The 17,071-nt window shown below is 45.0% G+C and overlaps 2 protein-coding genes across 5 annotated transcripts in view; one reads left to right on the top strand and one right to left on the bottom strand.

Annotated features, from left to right (window-relative positions):
* The window catches only part of LOC138807716 (F-box DNA helicase 1), a 40,322-nt gene extending 34,584 nt beyond the window's left edge, over window positions 1-5,738 (bottom strand). Inside the window, exon 1 of one of the 3 annotated variants that reach the window (XM_069993496.1) lies at window positions 5,666-5,738. Coding sequence is in view for 1 of the 3 variants with exons in the window: in XM_069993495.1 (XP_069849596.1) it covers window position 5,666 (1 nt within the window). In the remaining 2 variants the exon portion in view is untranslated. Of the gene's footprint in view, window positions 1-5,324; window positions 5,412-5,665 lie in introns of those variants that run through there. The other 2 variants (XM_069993495.1, XM_069993497.1) reach the window with 2 other exon arrangements.
* A 335-nt stretch (window positions 5,739-6,073) lies between these two features.
* LOC138807715 (ankyrin repeat domain-containing protein 16) lies at window positions 6,074-16,441 on the top strand. Of its 2 annotated transcripts, XM_069993492.1 has the most exons (7): window positions 6,074-6,951; window positions 8,492-8,712; window positions 10,784-10,826; window positions 12,057-12,165; window positions 13,091-13,252; window positions 15,061-15,139; window positions 16,241-16,441. In XM_069993492.1, exons 1-7 carry the CDS (start codon window positions 6,638-6,640, stop codon window positions 16,396-16,398), a joined length of 1,086 nt encoding a protein of 361 aa, XP_069849593.1. In that variant the 5' UTR covers window positions 6,074-6,637; the 3' UTR covers window positions 16,399-16,441. The 2 variants fall into 2 exon arrangements, with proteins under 2 accessions (XP_069849593.1, XP_069849594.1); XM_069993493.1 differs by lacking the exons at window positions 6,074-6,951; window positions 8,492-8,712 and adding an exon at window positions 8,719-8,828.
* Window positions 16,442-17,071: the final 630 nt, after the last annotated feature.

Here is a 17,071-nt window from a genome sequence, read left to right as displayed (position 1 = left end):
TAGCTCACTTATCTCCAGAAGCTAACCTATTGCTTCATAATTGAAACAACAGCATCAAAACAGGGCCCTCTTCTCAGGCTGAGGCTGTCTCCCTAGGCTTGGAAGCTCTAAATTATCTTACAGCTCCTGAGTGCTTTGTAAGTTCTTCTGTTCTTTCCTATACTCAAATTTAATCTGCACAGTAATCCCATGATTGGGCCACAATTAACTGGGGCTCAGAGACTTGCTGAAAGTCACGACAGCTTGTAAATGAACTTGGGTCTCCTGACTGTCAGGTCTAGTGTACTTCCTATGGTAACATTCTCCTTTCTGTGTCAGAAAGCTTTTTTTTTTTTTTTTTTGGCCAGTCCTGGGGCTTGAACTCAGGGCCTGGGCACTGTCCCTAAACCTCTTTTGCTCAAGGCACTCTACCATTCTATCACAGCACCACCTCCAGCTGAGGAATTTTGCATGCTAGGAAGGCACTCTACCACCAAGCCACATTCCCAGCCCTGTAAGAAAGCTTTAAGTTAAAAAACCTCAAGTTGGCCTAAGTTATTGTCTAGCAAGCAAGAGGCGGGTTCAAGGAAGAAAAGGAAAAAGGAAGGAGGGAGAAAAGGAGGTGAAAAAAGAAGAGGAGAAGGGACATTGGGTTCAATCTCCAGTATTGTCAAAAAAAAAAAAAAAGGAAGGAAGAAGAGGAAGAGGAGGAGTAGTGAAGGAAAGGAGAGGCAGAAGAGGAGGAAGAAACAAACCAAAAAACCCTTCAAGTTAGCCAGGCATGGCACAAGCTGGTAATGCCAGCACTTGGGAAGCTAAGGCAGGATGATTGTTGAGTCCATATAAGAACTTCTAGGCTACTAGTGAAGCTCTGTTAAAAAAAAAAAATTCCCCTTAAAAGTGGCTTACACCTATAATCCCAGCTACTCAGAAGGCAGAGATCAGGAGAAATGCAGTTAAAGTCCATTCCCAACAGAGTTAATAGTGAGACCCTATCAGTCAGTAAGCCAAGTATGGTGTTAAGACATCATGCCTGTAACCCTGATGGGATGTAATTGAGGTGTAGGGAAGAGGGAAAAACTATCAGACCCTATGTAAAAAATAACTAAAGCAAAAAAAGGGGAAGGGGGCTGGGGGTATGACTCAAATGAAAGAGGGCCTGTGTAGAAAGCACAAGTCCCTGAGTTCAAACTCCAGTGCTGCAGAGAGAGAGAGAGAGAGAGAGAGAGAGAGAAAGAGAGAGACAGAGAGAGAGAGAGAGAGAGAGAGAGAGAGAGAGAGAGAGAGAGAGAGAGAGAGAGAGAAGGAAAAAATCCTCAAGTTTAATTCCTGTATCAAAATTTTAATAATATTCAAAAACTATTACTATAAGAAAACTTCTAATATTTTCTGGAGACTCTAAATGAGAAACTAAAAGTATTTTGCTCTCTTTAAAATAAACAGGGAACACACTGCAACTAGTTCAACACTCTGGTATTAACTCTTTTTTGTGTGTTGGTATTGAGGCTTGAACTCAGGAGCTCATGCTCTTGCTTAGATTTTTCACTTAAAGTTGACACTACTCCTTGAGTCACAACTCCACTTTGGGCTTTCTACTAATTAGAGAAAACAAACTGAAAGACTTTCTTCCGCATTGGCTGGCTTTGAACCTTGATCCTCAGTTCTTAGTCTCCTGAGTAGCTAGGATTACAGGAGGGAGCCACTGTGCCAGTTGGTATTAACCCTTGATGTATAGCCAGATGGCTACCAGCTATCCTCTAAATCCACAGGGTACAGGTTAGGAGGTTCTATCTCTCCAATCATCTTATACTCTAAACTACCATGATTCTCTTGGAAACAGCACTCATTTTCTACAACAAGCATGGATAGGTTGGATTGTTCACGGTTATGTTTCTCACAAGGAGAGGAATGACAAAAGAAAGAAAAGGACTACTATTTACTGTGCAGAATATATTCGTATATATTTGAAAGGCTTTCTCCACAACCACCGTTATGTATGTACTATGTCCCAGATTCATTATAAACTCCCCGAGGGATTTCCTTATGGTACCCTTGTTCAATGCTATTTTAGATACTGAGAATATAAAAATGAATATGCTTGACCATAAGGCAGGTATCAAAACAAACACAAATTGCTAAACACAAGAGCAATATAAGTGCTATATAAATACATAAAGCGCTATGGTGGTAAAGAAAAGTAAATAGAACTAGCAATGTTGGAAGAGGCTTTAAGAAGTATTGAGCCTTAAAAAAACAAATGGGTGTTGGGCACTGGTGGCTCACGTCTGTAATACTAGCTACTCAGAAGGCTGAAATCTGAGAATATAATGGTGCTCAGGGACAGCACCCAGTCCCTGAGTTCAGGCCCCACGAAACAGACAGACAGACAGACAGACAGACAGACACACACACACACACACACACACACACACACGAGATACACATACACACGAGATACACACACACACACACACACACACACACACACACACACACACACACACACACACACACACACACACACACACACACACACGAGATTCAGTTAGTCAAAGAAACATAAGCAAACCCCCAGAGGCATGGCCAACCACTCGTGTAGCAGAAAAGGTGCATTTCTTTCGAACAAGGTCACTGATGAGGAATGATGATAAACAAGGCTGGAAAATGAATTTGAAGTCAGAAACAACAAAGGTCATTTAATATATTGCTAAAGAAATTACCTTCACCAGCAAAATGTAAACCAAAACTAAGCCAGGCACTGGTGGCTCACACCTATAATCCTAGCTACTCAGGAAGCTGAGATCTGAGGCCTGTGGTTCAAAGCCACCTTGAGCAGGAAAGTCTGTGAGACAATTCAATGAATCACCCCCTAACCAAAGTGCAGCTGTGGCTCAAGTGGGACAGTGCTCAGGCCCTGAGTTCAAGCCCCAGGCCTGGCAAAAAAATTAAAAATTAAAAAAAAGGCTATCATAAAGAAAACAAATATGGGGGTGGAGATCTTACTCACTGGTGGTAGGAATGTAAATTATTCCAGCCACTATGAAAATCAGTTATGGATGTTCCTCAGAAAATTAAAAACAGAACTCTTCTATAACCCAGCCATACTATTTCTGGGTAGATAGAAACCCAAAGGAATCAAAGTCAGCCAGGTGCTGGTGGTTCATGCTGGTAATCCTAGCTACTCTGGAGACTTAGATCTGAGCATCATGGTTCAAAGTCAGTCTGAGGCAGAAAAGTCTGTGGCACCTTTTCCTCCAAAGAATCAGCAAACAGCCAGAAGTGGAGCTGTGGCTAAAGCCAAGGGATACAGTAAGGTTCTTAATTCAAGCTGTAGTAGCAGTACACATTTATCCTAGGACTGTTCACAATAGCCAAGTTATGGAATCAATCTAGGTGCCCAACAACAGATGAACAAATAAGGAAAATGATTTTAAACACATACACGTGTACATACAAATATATACATACTTACAAACACACACAATGGAATTTTATTGAGCCATTAGAAAGAATAAAATGTCTTTTGCTGCAAAATGAACAGAACTTGAAATCATCATGTCAAGTGAAATAAGCCAGTCTCACAAAGACAAGTATCAAATACTTTCTCTCATTGTGAAAAAGAAAATCAAAGTCATGAAAATAAAAGCAAGGAATGGGGGGCACGCAATAAAGAGAAGGGAAACAGGAAGGAAGAAGAAGGATAAGAAAGAGTACCAGAGAAGGCAAATATGATCAAAATATATGTAATCATGTGATCAATATGATCATATACTGAAATATGACAAAAACTCTTCCTATACGGTTTAATTTGTGCCATTACAAAAAAGAAGATGAAGAAACTGGCCTTTATTCTGTAGGCAATTCAGGGTACCATGCAGTTTTTAAGTAGGGTCATTATAACAATCAAATTTAGATAGACATGAAAACTGTAAGAAAAACAAGTTGGAAGTGACTTTACCAACTTATGTCAGAGCTAGTGATTGCCTGAGGGCAGCAACACTCAGAGCTAGTAATTGCCTGAGGGCAGCAAAACATTTTGAAGACCAAAAATGTGTTTTGAGCTGTTGACAAGAAAAGACAAAAGAGAAAGAACAGCAAGGACAAGTAATGTTAATAATCATATTAAAGATTAAAAGATCTTCTTTTCTTCAATCATGTTTTTTCTAGAGTGAGGAAGGAAGCTCAAAATTCCAATTTTAAAAGTAATTTGGGGTTCTGATTTTTCGAGGCAGGGTCTCAATAAGTAGGTCAAGCTGGCCTTGAATTCAAGTCAAGGTCCTCCTGCCTCAGTCTTCTGTCTCCTGGGATTACAAGCATCCACCATCACATCTGGTCTTTATCTTTTCAAAGTATCTGTGGAAAATCAGGTTACAGCCTAGGAAACAGTTTGAAATATGAAAGTAGTCATCAAAAGGCATGTGAATGGTCAATGAGTATCTAAGACGTGAGTTGATAAAATTTCTAGGAGATAAGCAATTTCATAGCCAGAAACAGCAAAGACAGAATCCAAATTCAATTTCCAAATAAAAGCCTAGGAGAGAAATAGAGGAACACTACAAGCAAAAAGAAAAAAAGAAATGGTAGGACATACGAAATTCAAGTTTTTTTTTTTTTTTCATTTTATCTCCCGTTTTATGTTGCTTGCGTCAGGCACTAACGCATTCTGATTGCACCCATCCTTCCTTCCTCCTTTACACTTCGCTAACTACATTGTCATGGTAAAGTCACTAACTTCATTATGCCTTAAGTCCACTGCTTGTCAGACCAAAAGGACTGCTTTATGGGATGGTATGTGGATTTACTTAATGCCAAGTGCTTTGTTAAACCAGAGCGCAGAACCAAATTAACGAGCAGTTGTTGTGCCTTGCCCTGGTGGCTCATGCCGGCAATCCTAACTACTCAGCAGGATGAGACCTGAGATAGAGGTTCAAAGCCAGCCTAGTCAGGAAAGTCCATGAGAATCTTCATCTCCAGTTAACCACCAAAAAAGCCAAAGTGGAGCTGTGGCTCAAGTGGTAGACCAAAATAAGCTCAGGTTAAGACACAACCAAAAAAAAAAAAAAAAAAAAAAGGCGGTTGTTTTGAAGCCTGGCCTTTAGTGGTGATTTCCATTTTTTTCCCCTGAAATAAGAGAAAAACACCGAGGCTAAATGACTAGTTCCATCAAGGAAGACCACACCTAACCCTAATTTCTTCCATCACCTCCAGTCAGTCCTCAGATCTCAGTGAATCCTCGAAAAGCTTAAGGCCTTCTCACCTCACCTTTATCTTCTTACATTCAGGTAAGGAAAAGGAAGGGGGGGATTAATGGTAGAGGGTGGTCTGGGCAGAATAAAACGACTTACCCAAGGTCAAAACAAGAGTGGAGAAGCCTAGCTCGCCAGTAACCAAGGCCACGTCTCCCCAGCCACCTCCGCAAGCCCCCGAGAAATGACGGCAGGGCCTCAGGGGGCAGCGCGGGGGCTCGGGCCTGGCAGGGGTTCACCTGACACGCGGGCCTCACCGTGCAAGCGCTCCGCGACCTGCACCCGCCCGCAGCCCGCCGAGCCCCCCACACCCACCCCCGGCCGGGCCCCGCCCCGCCCCGCCGGAGAGCACGGCCCCACCCCCGAGACCCGAAAGGCTGAAGTTTCCCACGCATCGGAGCCCCGCCTGCATCCCCGGTCACGTCTAGGATCTCACGCACTATGGCGCTCCGGACCCGGGCCCCCGCCGCCGCCGTCGCCGCCCGGTCCCCGCTGCTGGCCTCCCAGCCCAGCGGCCCCCTGCAGCAAGCCCCTCCTCCCGCCCCGTCAGCGAGCCGAGACCGCGGACGACTTCCTCCACGAGCTCCGCCCCGTCGCTGCCCAGGGAAGCGCCTGCCACCGGATCTGAAGGACGGCCGTCTGAGCCAATCGAAACGCGAGTCTGGAAGGGGCGCGGCCACCGCGAGCGGACCACGCCCCTTCCGTGCTTCCGCTGGCCCGGAGGCGGCACCGGGAAACTTTCCCAGAGTTCCTGGGGGCTGCAGCGGCAGGGGCGGGGAGGACGTCGGGCGACTGTCGATTGGATGAGGAGGAGGCGGAGCCCAGGAGCACCGCCCCAGACCCCCAGGACCCGGGCGGTGTCCAGCCCGGGCTCCGGGATCCGCGGCGGCCCCGCCTCGCAGTCCGCGGACGCGCGCTCCGCAGCCGCAGCGAGGGCCGCTTGGGTTCGGCCCTTAGCTCAGGCCAGGCCCCGACCGACGGCCTCCGGAGCCGTGGGGGGGGGGGGGTCCGGCCCCTCGGGCCCCTCAAGCTTCGGGGCTTCGCGGTAGAGCGATGCGCCCCCATCCCCTGACGTTTTCGGCTCCAGAAGGTCCCAGTGCAGAGGGCAGCTCCGGGACCACAGGTGCGCCCACGTACCCCTAGCAGCAGGGGCGCCTGGAGCCGGGGGCCCCGCCCCGACGCGCCGGGAGGGCGCAGCTCCCCGGCCCCCGGGGCGAGGGGCAGGAAGGGGCTCTGGCGGCCGCGGCGGCGGCTACAGCGCCGGGGAAAAAGAGCTGGGCGCAGGGCGGGGTGTCTCGGAGGAGTGTCACGTGCAGGAAGCGGAAGCCCAGGCTCCCTTTCAGCTTTGTGCACCCTGCCTCGGACTCAGGCTCGGTGTCCCTTCCACTCGTGCCCCCGCCTGGCCCACCGGGATGGCCCCGCCGGGGGACCCGCGCCGCCTCTGCAGGCTGGTGCAGGAAGGCCGGCTGCGTGCTCTGCAGGAGGAGCTGCGGGCGGCCGGCGGCTGTCAGGGCCCGGCTGGAGACACGCTCCTCCACTGTGCCTCCCGTCACGGACGCCTGGACATCCTGGCCTATCTAGCCGAGACTTGTGGCATGGACATCGAGGCCGTCAACCGAGACTACAAGCGGCCTCTTCACGAGGCTGCATCTATGGGCCAACGGAACTGCGTGGGCTACCTGTTGGACCGAGGGGCGGCGGTAGACTGCCTGAAGAAGGGCGACTGGTAGGTGGCGACGGTCCAGAAAAACACGCCTCCTCCCTAGTCCTTCAGAATCAGAATCCTGGCTCGTGTACCTCGTGGGTACACGAGGGGAGCTCTTGTCAGCATTCAGTTTTCACCCATCGGCAAGGTCTTATCGCCCCCAACCTTCTTGCTCAATGTGGTCAGATAGGGAATGGATTGTACCGTAGTGATGTTCTTCTGGGGACGTCTAGCTAGATTCTTAGCTCACAGATTGCATTATTTTAATTGGTATTGTACAGACCATAGGAATATGACTGATACAGTGCAGCGGTGCAGATATAACACTATGTGGTTTTCACCTCTTGCCTTGCTGTAACAACTGCTATCAACACAGTCCAGAAACTTTACCTCACTCAAATTCAACCTCATTTGTTAGATTGGATTTATTTATTTATTTAGGTGCTGGTACTGGGGTTTGGACAGGCCTAGGTGCTTTCCCCTAGCTTTTTTGCCCAAGGCCAGCGCTATACCTTTTGAGCTACATCTCTAGTTCTGCCTTTCTGCTGGTTAACTGGAGATAAGAGTTTCAAGATGGGCTGGGAATGTGGCTTAGTGTAGAGTGCTTGTCTAGCATGTATGAAGCCCTGGGTTCAATTCTTCAGTATCACATAAACAGAAAAAGCCAGCAGTGGTGCTGTGGCTCAAGTGGTAGAGTGCTAGCCTTGAGTACAGAGAGGCTCAGGGACAGTGCCTAGGCCCTGAGTGTAAGCCTCAGGACTGGCAAAAAAGAAAAGAGTTTCAAGAATTTGTCTGCATACTGGATCCTCGGATCTCAGACTCCTGAGTAGCTAGGATTGAGCTATCTCTACCTGCCTGAAATTATTTTTTTCATTGTGTCTGGTCTTTCTGAGGCTATGATTTCTTTTTAATGGTTATTTTTGTTTCTTTTCATTTTACTTATTTTTTATGTAGTACCAGGAATCAAACCCAGGGCCTCAGTCAGGCTAGACAAGCATGCTATCACTAAGCCACATTCACTGGCCTGCTATGAACTTCTTAAGGCTTATTACATAGTGAAGCTTCTACTTCAAGTGATTCCTGATCTCATTACAATTAAAAAAAGAAAACAGGGGCTGGGAATGTAACTTAGTATTATAGCCTTTGCCTAGTATGCATGAAGTTCTAGGTTTGATTCTCAACCTCACAAAAGAAGAAAAAAGTACAGAAGAGAATGGTATAAAGTTCATTTTCCCCACTATGGGAGAAAAGTAGACCTGGTCCTAGTGGTTCTTATTAGTTCTGTCCCAGGTCACTACTCAGGTCTGGCTCTCAAGCAGTTTTGCTTCCCAGGTCCCGATCTACTTGTAGGTGACAATCATATTCCCCTTGTTATTTCTCCCAGTGTTCTTACATCATGCAGAGGATTTACCAGTCAAAGCTCTTTTCCTTCCTTCAAGACCACTGATCCTTCTAGGTTGTCCATCTGTGCCAAGGCTATATGCATTTCCTGAAGACTTGACCTCTCCCTTTTAATGTCTCAGCTTCCTTCCATCTGATGGCTTACACTGGTTGGCCTTAGGACTCCTCTGATGATGGCTTGCACAAGGAAGAATCTTGAGGTGATCCAGGCCCTCGTGGAACACGGTGCCAATCCACTCCTGAAGAACAAAGATGGCTGGAACAGTTTCCACATTGCCAGTCGAGAAGGCGACCCCCTTATCCTCCAGTACTTGCTCACTGTGTGCCCAGATGCCTGGAAGACAGAGAGCAAAATCAGAAGAACTCCTCTGCACACTGCAGGTACAGCCAGTAGCCTTAGGCAAACAGGACAGATGTGCAGTCACTTCACTCAGCGCTGCCTACATCATCCTGTTCAGGCTGCCTGCAGGGAAATGACGGTTATGAGAAAATAGATGGTAAGGAAAAAGAATGTTTTCTACAGATCATGTAACTGGCTAGGTGCCTTTCTTTTTTTTTCTTTTTTTCTTTTTTTTTTTGTTGGTCGTGGGGCTTGAATTCTGGGCTTGGGCGCTGTCCCTGCACTCTTCAGCTCAAGGTGAGCACTCTACCGCTTGAACCATAGCACCACTTCCGGTTTTCTAGTGGTTTATTCGAGATAAGAGTCTCACGGACTTTCCTGCCCGGGCTGGCTTTGAACCGATCCTCATATCTCAGCCTCCTGAGTAGCTAGGATTACAGGCATGAGCCACTGGTGCCCGGCTAAGTGCCTTTCTTGTGTTAGTAAACTCTTCATGTGTATCCATCTTACCTTCTATTAGTTAGATGGAAAACTGGTTCTGTTCCTCTCAAAGTCTTTGACCTTCAGTAGAAAACCTAGTCTGTCTCTTTTTTTTTTTTTGCCGGTCATGGGGCCTGAACTCTGGGTCTGGGCGCTGTCCCTCAGCTCTTCAGCTCAAGGCTCTCAAGTGCTCTACCACTGGAGCCACAGCACCACTTCCAGCTTTTTCTGTTTATGTGGTGCTGAGGAATCGAACCCAGGGCCTCATGCTTGCAAGGCATGCACTCTACCGCTGAGCTACCTTCCCAGCCCCCCTAGTCTGTCTCTTGAGCAAATGTCTTCATCAGCAATGATACCCATGATACATAATTACTGTAGGGATAAAGAGGTCATTATGTGAGTTCCTTAACACAATCCTTGGCACATGTAGGCCCAGAATAAATAGTTACTATTGTCTTTTTAGCAGTTTTTACATTGTTACTGAAGACAAGAAGAAAAAGAAAATATTTCCTTCATATTCTTAGTAATACCATGTTTTATGTCTAAATACAAACGCTTATAGATACATTGGCCCCAGTGTCTAAATACAATTTAGGATACGGTTTTTATTTTTTAATTACTTTTAACTGTTATGCATCTGTAGATGATTTTAAATTAAGAAAAATGTAAAGTTGTTACAGTAAGAGGTGTAAGAGTCTAGAACAAGAAATTTGAAATTTGGAAAGTAACCTTACCCTACTAGGAAGTGTGTTGAATTTAGTTTCTCTAGAACTTAATGCCTGCGATGTGATATAGTCTAGGTAAAACACATCCAGTTGTTTTATAAACACAGTGGCACTTAGGGATGGAAGAATGTCTTCCTAAACATTCCAAGTAAATGGAAAGACATTTCTCTAGCTTATTAATTATTTGGTCACCTTGCCCTTCACACACATCTGGAGATACTTCCTTGGAGACATAGCACCCTATCATTTGCCCCAAATAAGTAGAAGACATCAAAACCTTTATTATTGAATATTATTTTTAGGAGAGGGACTCAATTTCTGGTTACTTGGTTAAGGATTAATACAGACAGTAAAATGTTTTTGTATTTCCTGGATGAAAGCTGACTGACCTTGGAGTTTTACAATAAAAAACTGGGAAGATAAGTTTCAGACTGAAAGTTTGCCATGAAAGTGCTCATAGAGATAAAATGGAAGTGGAGCTGTGGCTCAAGTGGTACAGTGCTAGCCTTCAACAAAAGAGCTCAGAGACAGTGTCCAGGCCAGAGCTGAAGCCCAGACCTGCAAAAAAAAAAAAAAAAAAGAGAGAGAGAGAAATAATCAAGTACTGGCTGTGCATCCCTAAAGTAAAAACATCATTACCACTAATTGAGTTGAATTTTATTTTTAGGGGGCAGTAAAAGTATACCAAATTTAAATATTCCTGTAAGTCATAATTAGAAGACTGAGGCAGAAGGGAGAGAACCAGGAGGAAAGAACTTTATTTATTTATTTTTATGGTGCCAGGATCAAACTCAGGGCTTTATGCATGTCAGGCAAACATTCTCCCATTGAGCTACATCCCCAGCCAAGAAGCATTTTGAGTATACAGCATACCTAAACGTTCTAATTTTCAACTCTCTTCTCCCAGCAATGCATGGCTGTTTAGAAGCAGTAAAAGTACTTCTTAAGAGGTAAGAGCAAAGCAATAAATTGGGGGAAAATATTTATTAGACATTTTAACAAGAGGTTAATACTGTTTTTACTTGAAGAGGATCACAGACTGGCAGCAGTACAGACTGAACAAGCTCTGTAAGACTTACCAACATTACAAGGAATAGCAGTATCCCAAAGGGAGCATATAACTCAGTATATCTTGGAGTCAGAATCTCAGCACCAGCAATATTGAAGGTGCCACTTGAAGGGGAGAATGAGAGTTAATTGCCAATAGGAGACATGGGCAAGTATGGTATATCTGAGAAACAGGAAGTTCAGAATATGCTGAAGCCTGGACAATGTGGACACTGTAGACCATGTGAGAAAGTTCAGATTTTATTCTAAGCATTTAAGATGCTATTGAAGGGTTTTCAGACAACAGTTTCCCCAAATTGTCAATCCTTAGGCAGAATGGATTGGGGGATGGGGTGAGCAGGAGGTTCCATGATCTATTTGGTGCAGTGAGAAAGACAAAAATGATGGTAAGGGGCTGGGAACATGGCTTAGTGATAGAGTGCTCAACTAGCATGCATGAAGCCCTGGGTTTGATTCCTCAGTACCACATACACAGAAAAAGCTAGAAGTGGTGTCGTGGCTCAAGTGGTAAAGTGCTAGCCTTGAGCAAAAGAAGCTCAGGGAGAGTGCCCAGGCCCTGAGTTCAAGCCCCAGGACTGGCAAAAAAAAAAAAAAAAATTGATGGTAGCTGGACACAAAGATGTCTAGGGATGAAGAGGGGGATTTGGAGGTAATTTTGAAAGTGGAGCCAATGGGGCAAGATGAGTAACTTGTTAAAGGAGATGAGAAGGGCTAGAGATCCAGCTCAGTGGTAGAACACTTGGCAGTATATGCAGGGCCCTAGCATCTCTAGCGTAGCAACAAAATAAACAGATGAAAGGAATGAGGAGTAGGGAACATCAAAGATGACTTTAGGATATGATGTCAGAGCCACTTGCTGAGAAATGGAACACTGGACGAGCAGCAGGTGGGGGAGAAAGATGATAATTTTACTTTAGGTAATGTTGAGTGTTGTATGCCTGTGAAATATGGGGCTCAGGCAGGCAGTTCAAGACACAGGTGGGCCCAGATATAAATGTGGGGTCAGCAACAGAGATGATAATTTGAAAAGATAACCCGAGGAGACAACATATGGTTAGAGAAGAGTTTGAAGGGAATACTCTCAGTTCTGTAATTCTGGGTTTGGGCTTTAGGTGCCAGTATGAACCAGACTGCAGAGACAATTGTGGCGTCACCCCATTTATGGATGCAATTCAATGTGGTCATGTGGAAGTAGCCAGGCTACTCCTTGAAAAACATCAGGTATCAAAATGGTTTTGTTTTATTCCTTGATTCTTCTTACAAATTTTAGATTGTAGGATAAACAGCACCCTTTATATCCTGGGTCCTAAGTATCTGTATTTCCAGCTATAAAATAAAGAGAAGTTGAGTTTCTTCAGATGGCTCCTAGAAGTATTAAATAATGTAATCTACTTAGAGAAGTTAGCAAATTAAGTATTCTAGAAATAGCTCCTTATAGCTAGGTGGCGCATGCCTGTAATCCTAGCTACTCAGGAGGCTGAGATATGAGGATCACAGTTCAAAGCCAGCCCAGGCATGAAAGTCCTTGAGACTCATATCTCCAATAAACCACTAGAAAACCGGAAGTGGCGCTGTGGCTCAAGTGGTAGAGCGCTTGCCTTGAGCTTAAGAGCGCAGGGACAGTGCCCAAGCAAGCCCAGAGCTCAAGCCCCATGACCAATAAATAAATAAATAAATAAATAAATAAATAAATAAATAAATAAATAAATAAATAAATAAATAATCAGAGCAAGTTTATTTAAAAGGGAAAGAAAAGCAAGGAAAAGCAGTGAAATTGACTCTGTGGAGAGAGGCCCCAAAGATCCATGTTCTAAGACATACTAGTCCTTTGATGGCAACAGAGGCCCCTGGAAGCACTTTTGGCACTGTAGCCAGGAGTACTGACTCATCCCGTTCTTTTTCCTTTCTTTTCTTTCTTTCAAATCTTTAAGTAGTTTTACAAGGAGTTACTATTCATCAAAGCAGTTTGAGTATAATACATCATGATCAGTGTCACAGGATTCATCCTTTTTTTTTTTTTTGGTTAGAGTCCTTAGAGAATCAGACAGAAGCTCCATATCCTCTGCACAGAGGAAGGTACAGACAGCCAGGTGTATGGGCCCAGGTTTTTCTGCTTCTTCTGATTTTTGCTCCTCCCATCTACAAGGCTTGCTCTTCAGCTGAGGACAGCCTGGGGGCCCAGGCTCTGCACAGGGCAGCTGTCACAGGGCAGGATGAAGCCATCCGCTTCCTGGTGTCTGATCTTGGCATTGATGTAGATGTGAGAGCAACCACAACCCACCACACAGCACTTCATTATGCGGCCAAGGTTGGTATTTTCTCATGACAATGTCCCTACCTTACTTTGACTTGCGTTATTCCATTGATGGATGGCTCTGTAATCCTGTTTTGTTTTGTCAGTTGTGGGGCTTAACTCAGGGCCTGAAGGCTGTCTCTGAGCTCTTTTGCTCAAGGCTAGTACTCTACCACTTTGAGCCACAGCTTACTTCTGGTTTTCTGGTGGTTAATTGGAGATGAGAGTCTCATAAACTTTCCTGCCCCGGCTGGCTTTGAACTGTGGTCCTCAGATCTCAGCCTCCTGAGTAATTAGGATTACAGGCATGAGCCACTGGCCCTCAGCTATAATCCTGGTTTTTATGGCTTCATTTCTGTGAATGGTAATTGTCCATATACTTGAAATAATCATGAATCTGAAGTCGTTAATCCCTTTAAAAGGAAACTAAAAAGAAAGAAATTAAGAAATAAAGAAGTACCTTTTATGTTCTTGGGCTTTACGTCACACTACTAACATTTTTGTTTTCAGGAATCATTTAAAGCCATAAATGTCTGTTGTATGAAACTCCTAGATCTCTATACTTATGCAGCATTTAGAAGTTAAGATCTCTTTAAATGGGAGAAGGGAATGGCATTAATTGATCTCTCCCTGTCACATTGAAGACAAAATGTTCAACTAGAAAGGAAGCTGTTGTCAGTGCCTGCAGTCTCCCATATTACTGATCCATTACTTAGTTGTCCCATGCTTGATTTTCTAGAAGCAGCGATTATTTTTAAATCATCTACACTCTTCTGTCCTATTTTCCCCTCATGAGAAGGTAGGGAGGTGTGTAAGGATGGTATGAGATGCCACAAGGGGAGACAGGCTGGTTTTCTCCAGTCTTCAGGGAAGACTGAACCTCAAGCTTTGATTTTGGTTTCACCAAAAAATATATATATAATTGCTTCATAATACTAGCTGCAGGATTCTCTTTTTTTGGGGGGGTAGGGGGTCTGGTCGTGGGGCCTGAACTCTGGGCCTGGGCGCTGTCCCTCAGCTCTTCAGCTCAAGGCTAACGCTCTACCACTTGAGCCACACCGCCACTTCCGGCTTTTTTCTTTTTGCTTATGTGGTGCTGAGGAATCGAACCCAGGGCCTCAAGTATGCAAGGCAAGCGCTCTACCACTGAGCCACCTTCCCAGCCCCTAGGATTCTCTTTTATGAGAGGTTATGTAGTCTTTGGTCATCTATCTCTACCCTACAGATTTTAATTAGGTAAATATTGGTCTGGGAAATTTTGGAATTGTAGTTCTGTATAAATCACAAAATTTATACAGCTTATATTGATAGAGACTCAATTGTATTAGGTCACTAATGTGGCATATAAAGTTGATCATCTAAATCCTAATAATGAAATGTGACCAAGATATTTAATGATGGATGCCTTATTAAGAGTGATACAAGCCAGGCGCTGGTGGCTCACGCCTGTAATCCTAGCTACTCAGGAGGCTGAGATCTGAGGATCACGGTTCAAAGCCAGCCCGGGCAGGAGAGACCGTGAGACTCCTATCTCCAATAAACCACCAGAAAACCGGAAGTGGCACTGTAGCTCAAGTGGTAGAGCGCTTGCCTTGAGCTGAAGAGCTGAGGGACAGCGCCCAGGCCCAGAGTTCAAGCCCCACGACCGACAAAAAAAAAAAAAAAAAAGAGTGATACAAGTCATTACCCTTTAGCTATACAATTCAGGTTTTTTAGTTGACTATAAGTGCACTATAAGGCACTGTAAGTGCCTAATATGATTAGAGTTTGTTTAAAAGTTTTTGTTATCATCACAGTAATAATGAATTTATTTCAATACTCAGGAAGGACATACAAGTACACTTGAGACTCTCCTATCCTTGGGTGCTAACATCAATGCTAAAGATGAACGAAATCGATCAGGTATTGAATGTGTGAACAACTCACCAAGTTTCATATTTCGGGCTGAGAGTATAGCCTAGTGGAGAGTGCTTACCTACCATGCACAAAACCTGGGTGCCATCTCCAGAACTCAGAAGGCTAACGCAGGAGAATCCCAAGTTCAAGCCTACCCTGGTTACATAGCAAGACCTTGTCTCAAAAAAAGAAAAGAAGCCAGGCGCTGGTGGCTTATACCTGTCATCCTACCTACTCAGGAGGCTGAGATCTGAAGATCACAGTTCAAAACCAGCCTGGGCAGGAAAGTCCGTGGGACTCTTTATCGCCAATAAGCCACTAGAAAACGGGAAGTGGCACTGTGGCTCAAGTGGTAGAGGGCTTGCCTTAAGCTGAAGAGCTGAGGGACAGCGCCTAGACCCAGAGTTCAAGCCCCACAAAAGATTGGTGCTAATATTATTCTTAAGTATCTCAACAGCTTTTTCTTTCTTTCTTGGCCAGACCTGGGGCTCGAACTCAAGGCCTTGGCACAGTGCCTGAGCTTTTTTTGCTCAAGGCTAGCACTCTACCACTCTGAGCAACAGTGCCACTTACAGCCTTTTCTGTTTATGTGGTACTAAGGAATTGGAACCCAGGGCTTTATGCATGCTAGACAAGCACTCTACCACTAAGCCACATTCCCAGCCCTTGACAGCTTTTTCTTAAAATAACTTTTTCTGTATTTGCCAAGTTGGAGAACTAATGCTATTACCTTGACAATGGTGATGACTATCGGCTTAATTACTACTGTTAAGTCATAAAATCATTTACTTCCCTTCTTTTTACAGTACTGGGAATTAAACTCAGGGCCATGTGCTTGCTAGGTAGATGTTGTACTACTTGAGCCATACCCCTACTCTTTAGCTTTTAGTTTGTTTTTCAGATAAGACCTTGAAGTAACTTGGCTGGGACTGGTCCACCTATTTCTGCCTCCTGAGCAGCTGGAACCATAAGCATGCATCCCCACATCTGACTTATTTTTGAGATAGTTTCTCACTTCACTTTGCCCTGGCTGGCTTCAAATTGCAACCTTAGGCTGTGTACTCCAGCGGTTGTGTTCTAAGCTAATGTCATTCTTGCCTCTCTCAGCCCTGCATCTAGCCTGTGCAGGTCAGCACTTGGCTTGTGCCCAGTTTCTCCTGCGGTCTGGGCTGAAGGATTCTGAAGACATAACGGGCACCCTAGCTCTGCAGCTCACACAGAGAGCGGACATCCTCCAAGGCTTTGACCCCTGCGCTACGACATAAGTAGGTTTCTACACGGAAACAATAAAATGCATGGCAATTTCTACTCTGCTTCTTTTCTTTAGTCATTAACAGATTCGATGAAAGCAGTCAGCAGCCAGTGTTTCCATCCCCCTCCCCTGCCCCCTGCCACGTCACCTGCTCCTCTGTACACACCTCTCCCACTACAAACCTGAATGATGGGGAATCTGGATTCCCACTGTGTTATAGAATCCCCAAGCAGGGTCATGATCCCTCCACATCTCACTTTTTCTAACTATAAATTACAGTAGGAATAATTATTAGGAAGTGACTCTCAGGTATCCTTCCAGAAGTATGTAACATGCATAAATGTTCCATCATTTTCTCTGAATTGAAAAATATAGTTATTCTCCCCCACAGTATAACCCCTGCTTTCACTATATTTGATGTCAGTATAACTTGTGGAGGAGATGGGGAAAAACCAGTTGTTTAAGGATACAGGTGGACCTGTTGCAACAATGAGAAGTACAAGTTGTCATGTCCAAAACGAGCTATACAACGTCGGTGCGGGGGGGGGGGGGGGGAGGGGAGGGAAGGAGAAGGATTGGGATTGGGGGGGAGGGGGGAGGCTGGGAAGGGATGTGAAGGGTAAACACAGGAGGAGGCTGCAATGCTTGGTAAGAAATGTACGCATTATCCTGCCCATGTAATTGTA

Source organism: Dipodomys merriami, unplaced genomic scaffold, assembly GCF_024711535.1.
Source record: "Dipodomys merriami isolate MVZ:Mamm:240054 unplaced genomic scaffold, mDipMer1.0.p SCAF_429, whole genome shotgun sequence".
In the NCBI taxonomy this organism is placed as follows: Eukaryota; Metazoa; Chordata; class Mammalia; order Rodentia; family Heteromyidae; genus Dipodomys; species Dipodomys merriami.
Note: the sequence above shows the minus strand (reverse complement) of the source record. Positions and strands in the feature narration are given on the sequence as shown.

Coding starts and splice junctions, on each gene's coding strand:
- LOC138807715 (XM_069993492.1), top strand. CDS start 6,638: ATGGCCCCGCCGGGGGACCCGCGCCGCCTCTGCAGGCTGGTGCAGGAA. Junction 6,952..8,491: donor TGCCTGAAGAAGGGCGACTG/GTAGGTGGCGAC, acceptor GGTTGGCCTTAG/GACTCCTCTGATGATGGCTT. Junction 8,713..10,783: donor AACTCCTCTGCACACTGCAG/GTACAGCCAGTA, acceptor CTCTTCTCCCAG/CAATGCATGGCTGTTTAGAA.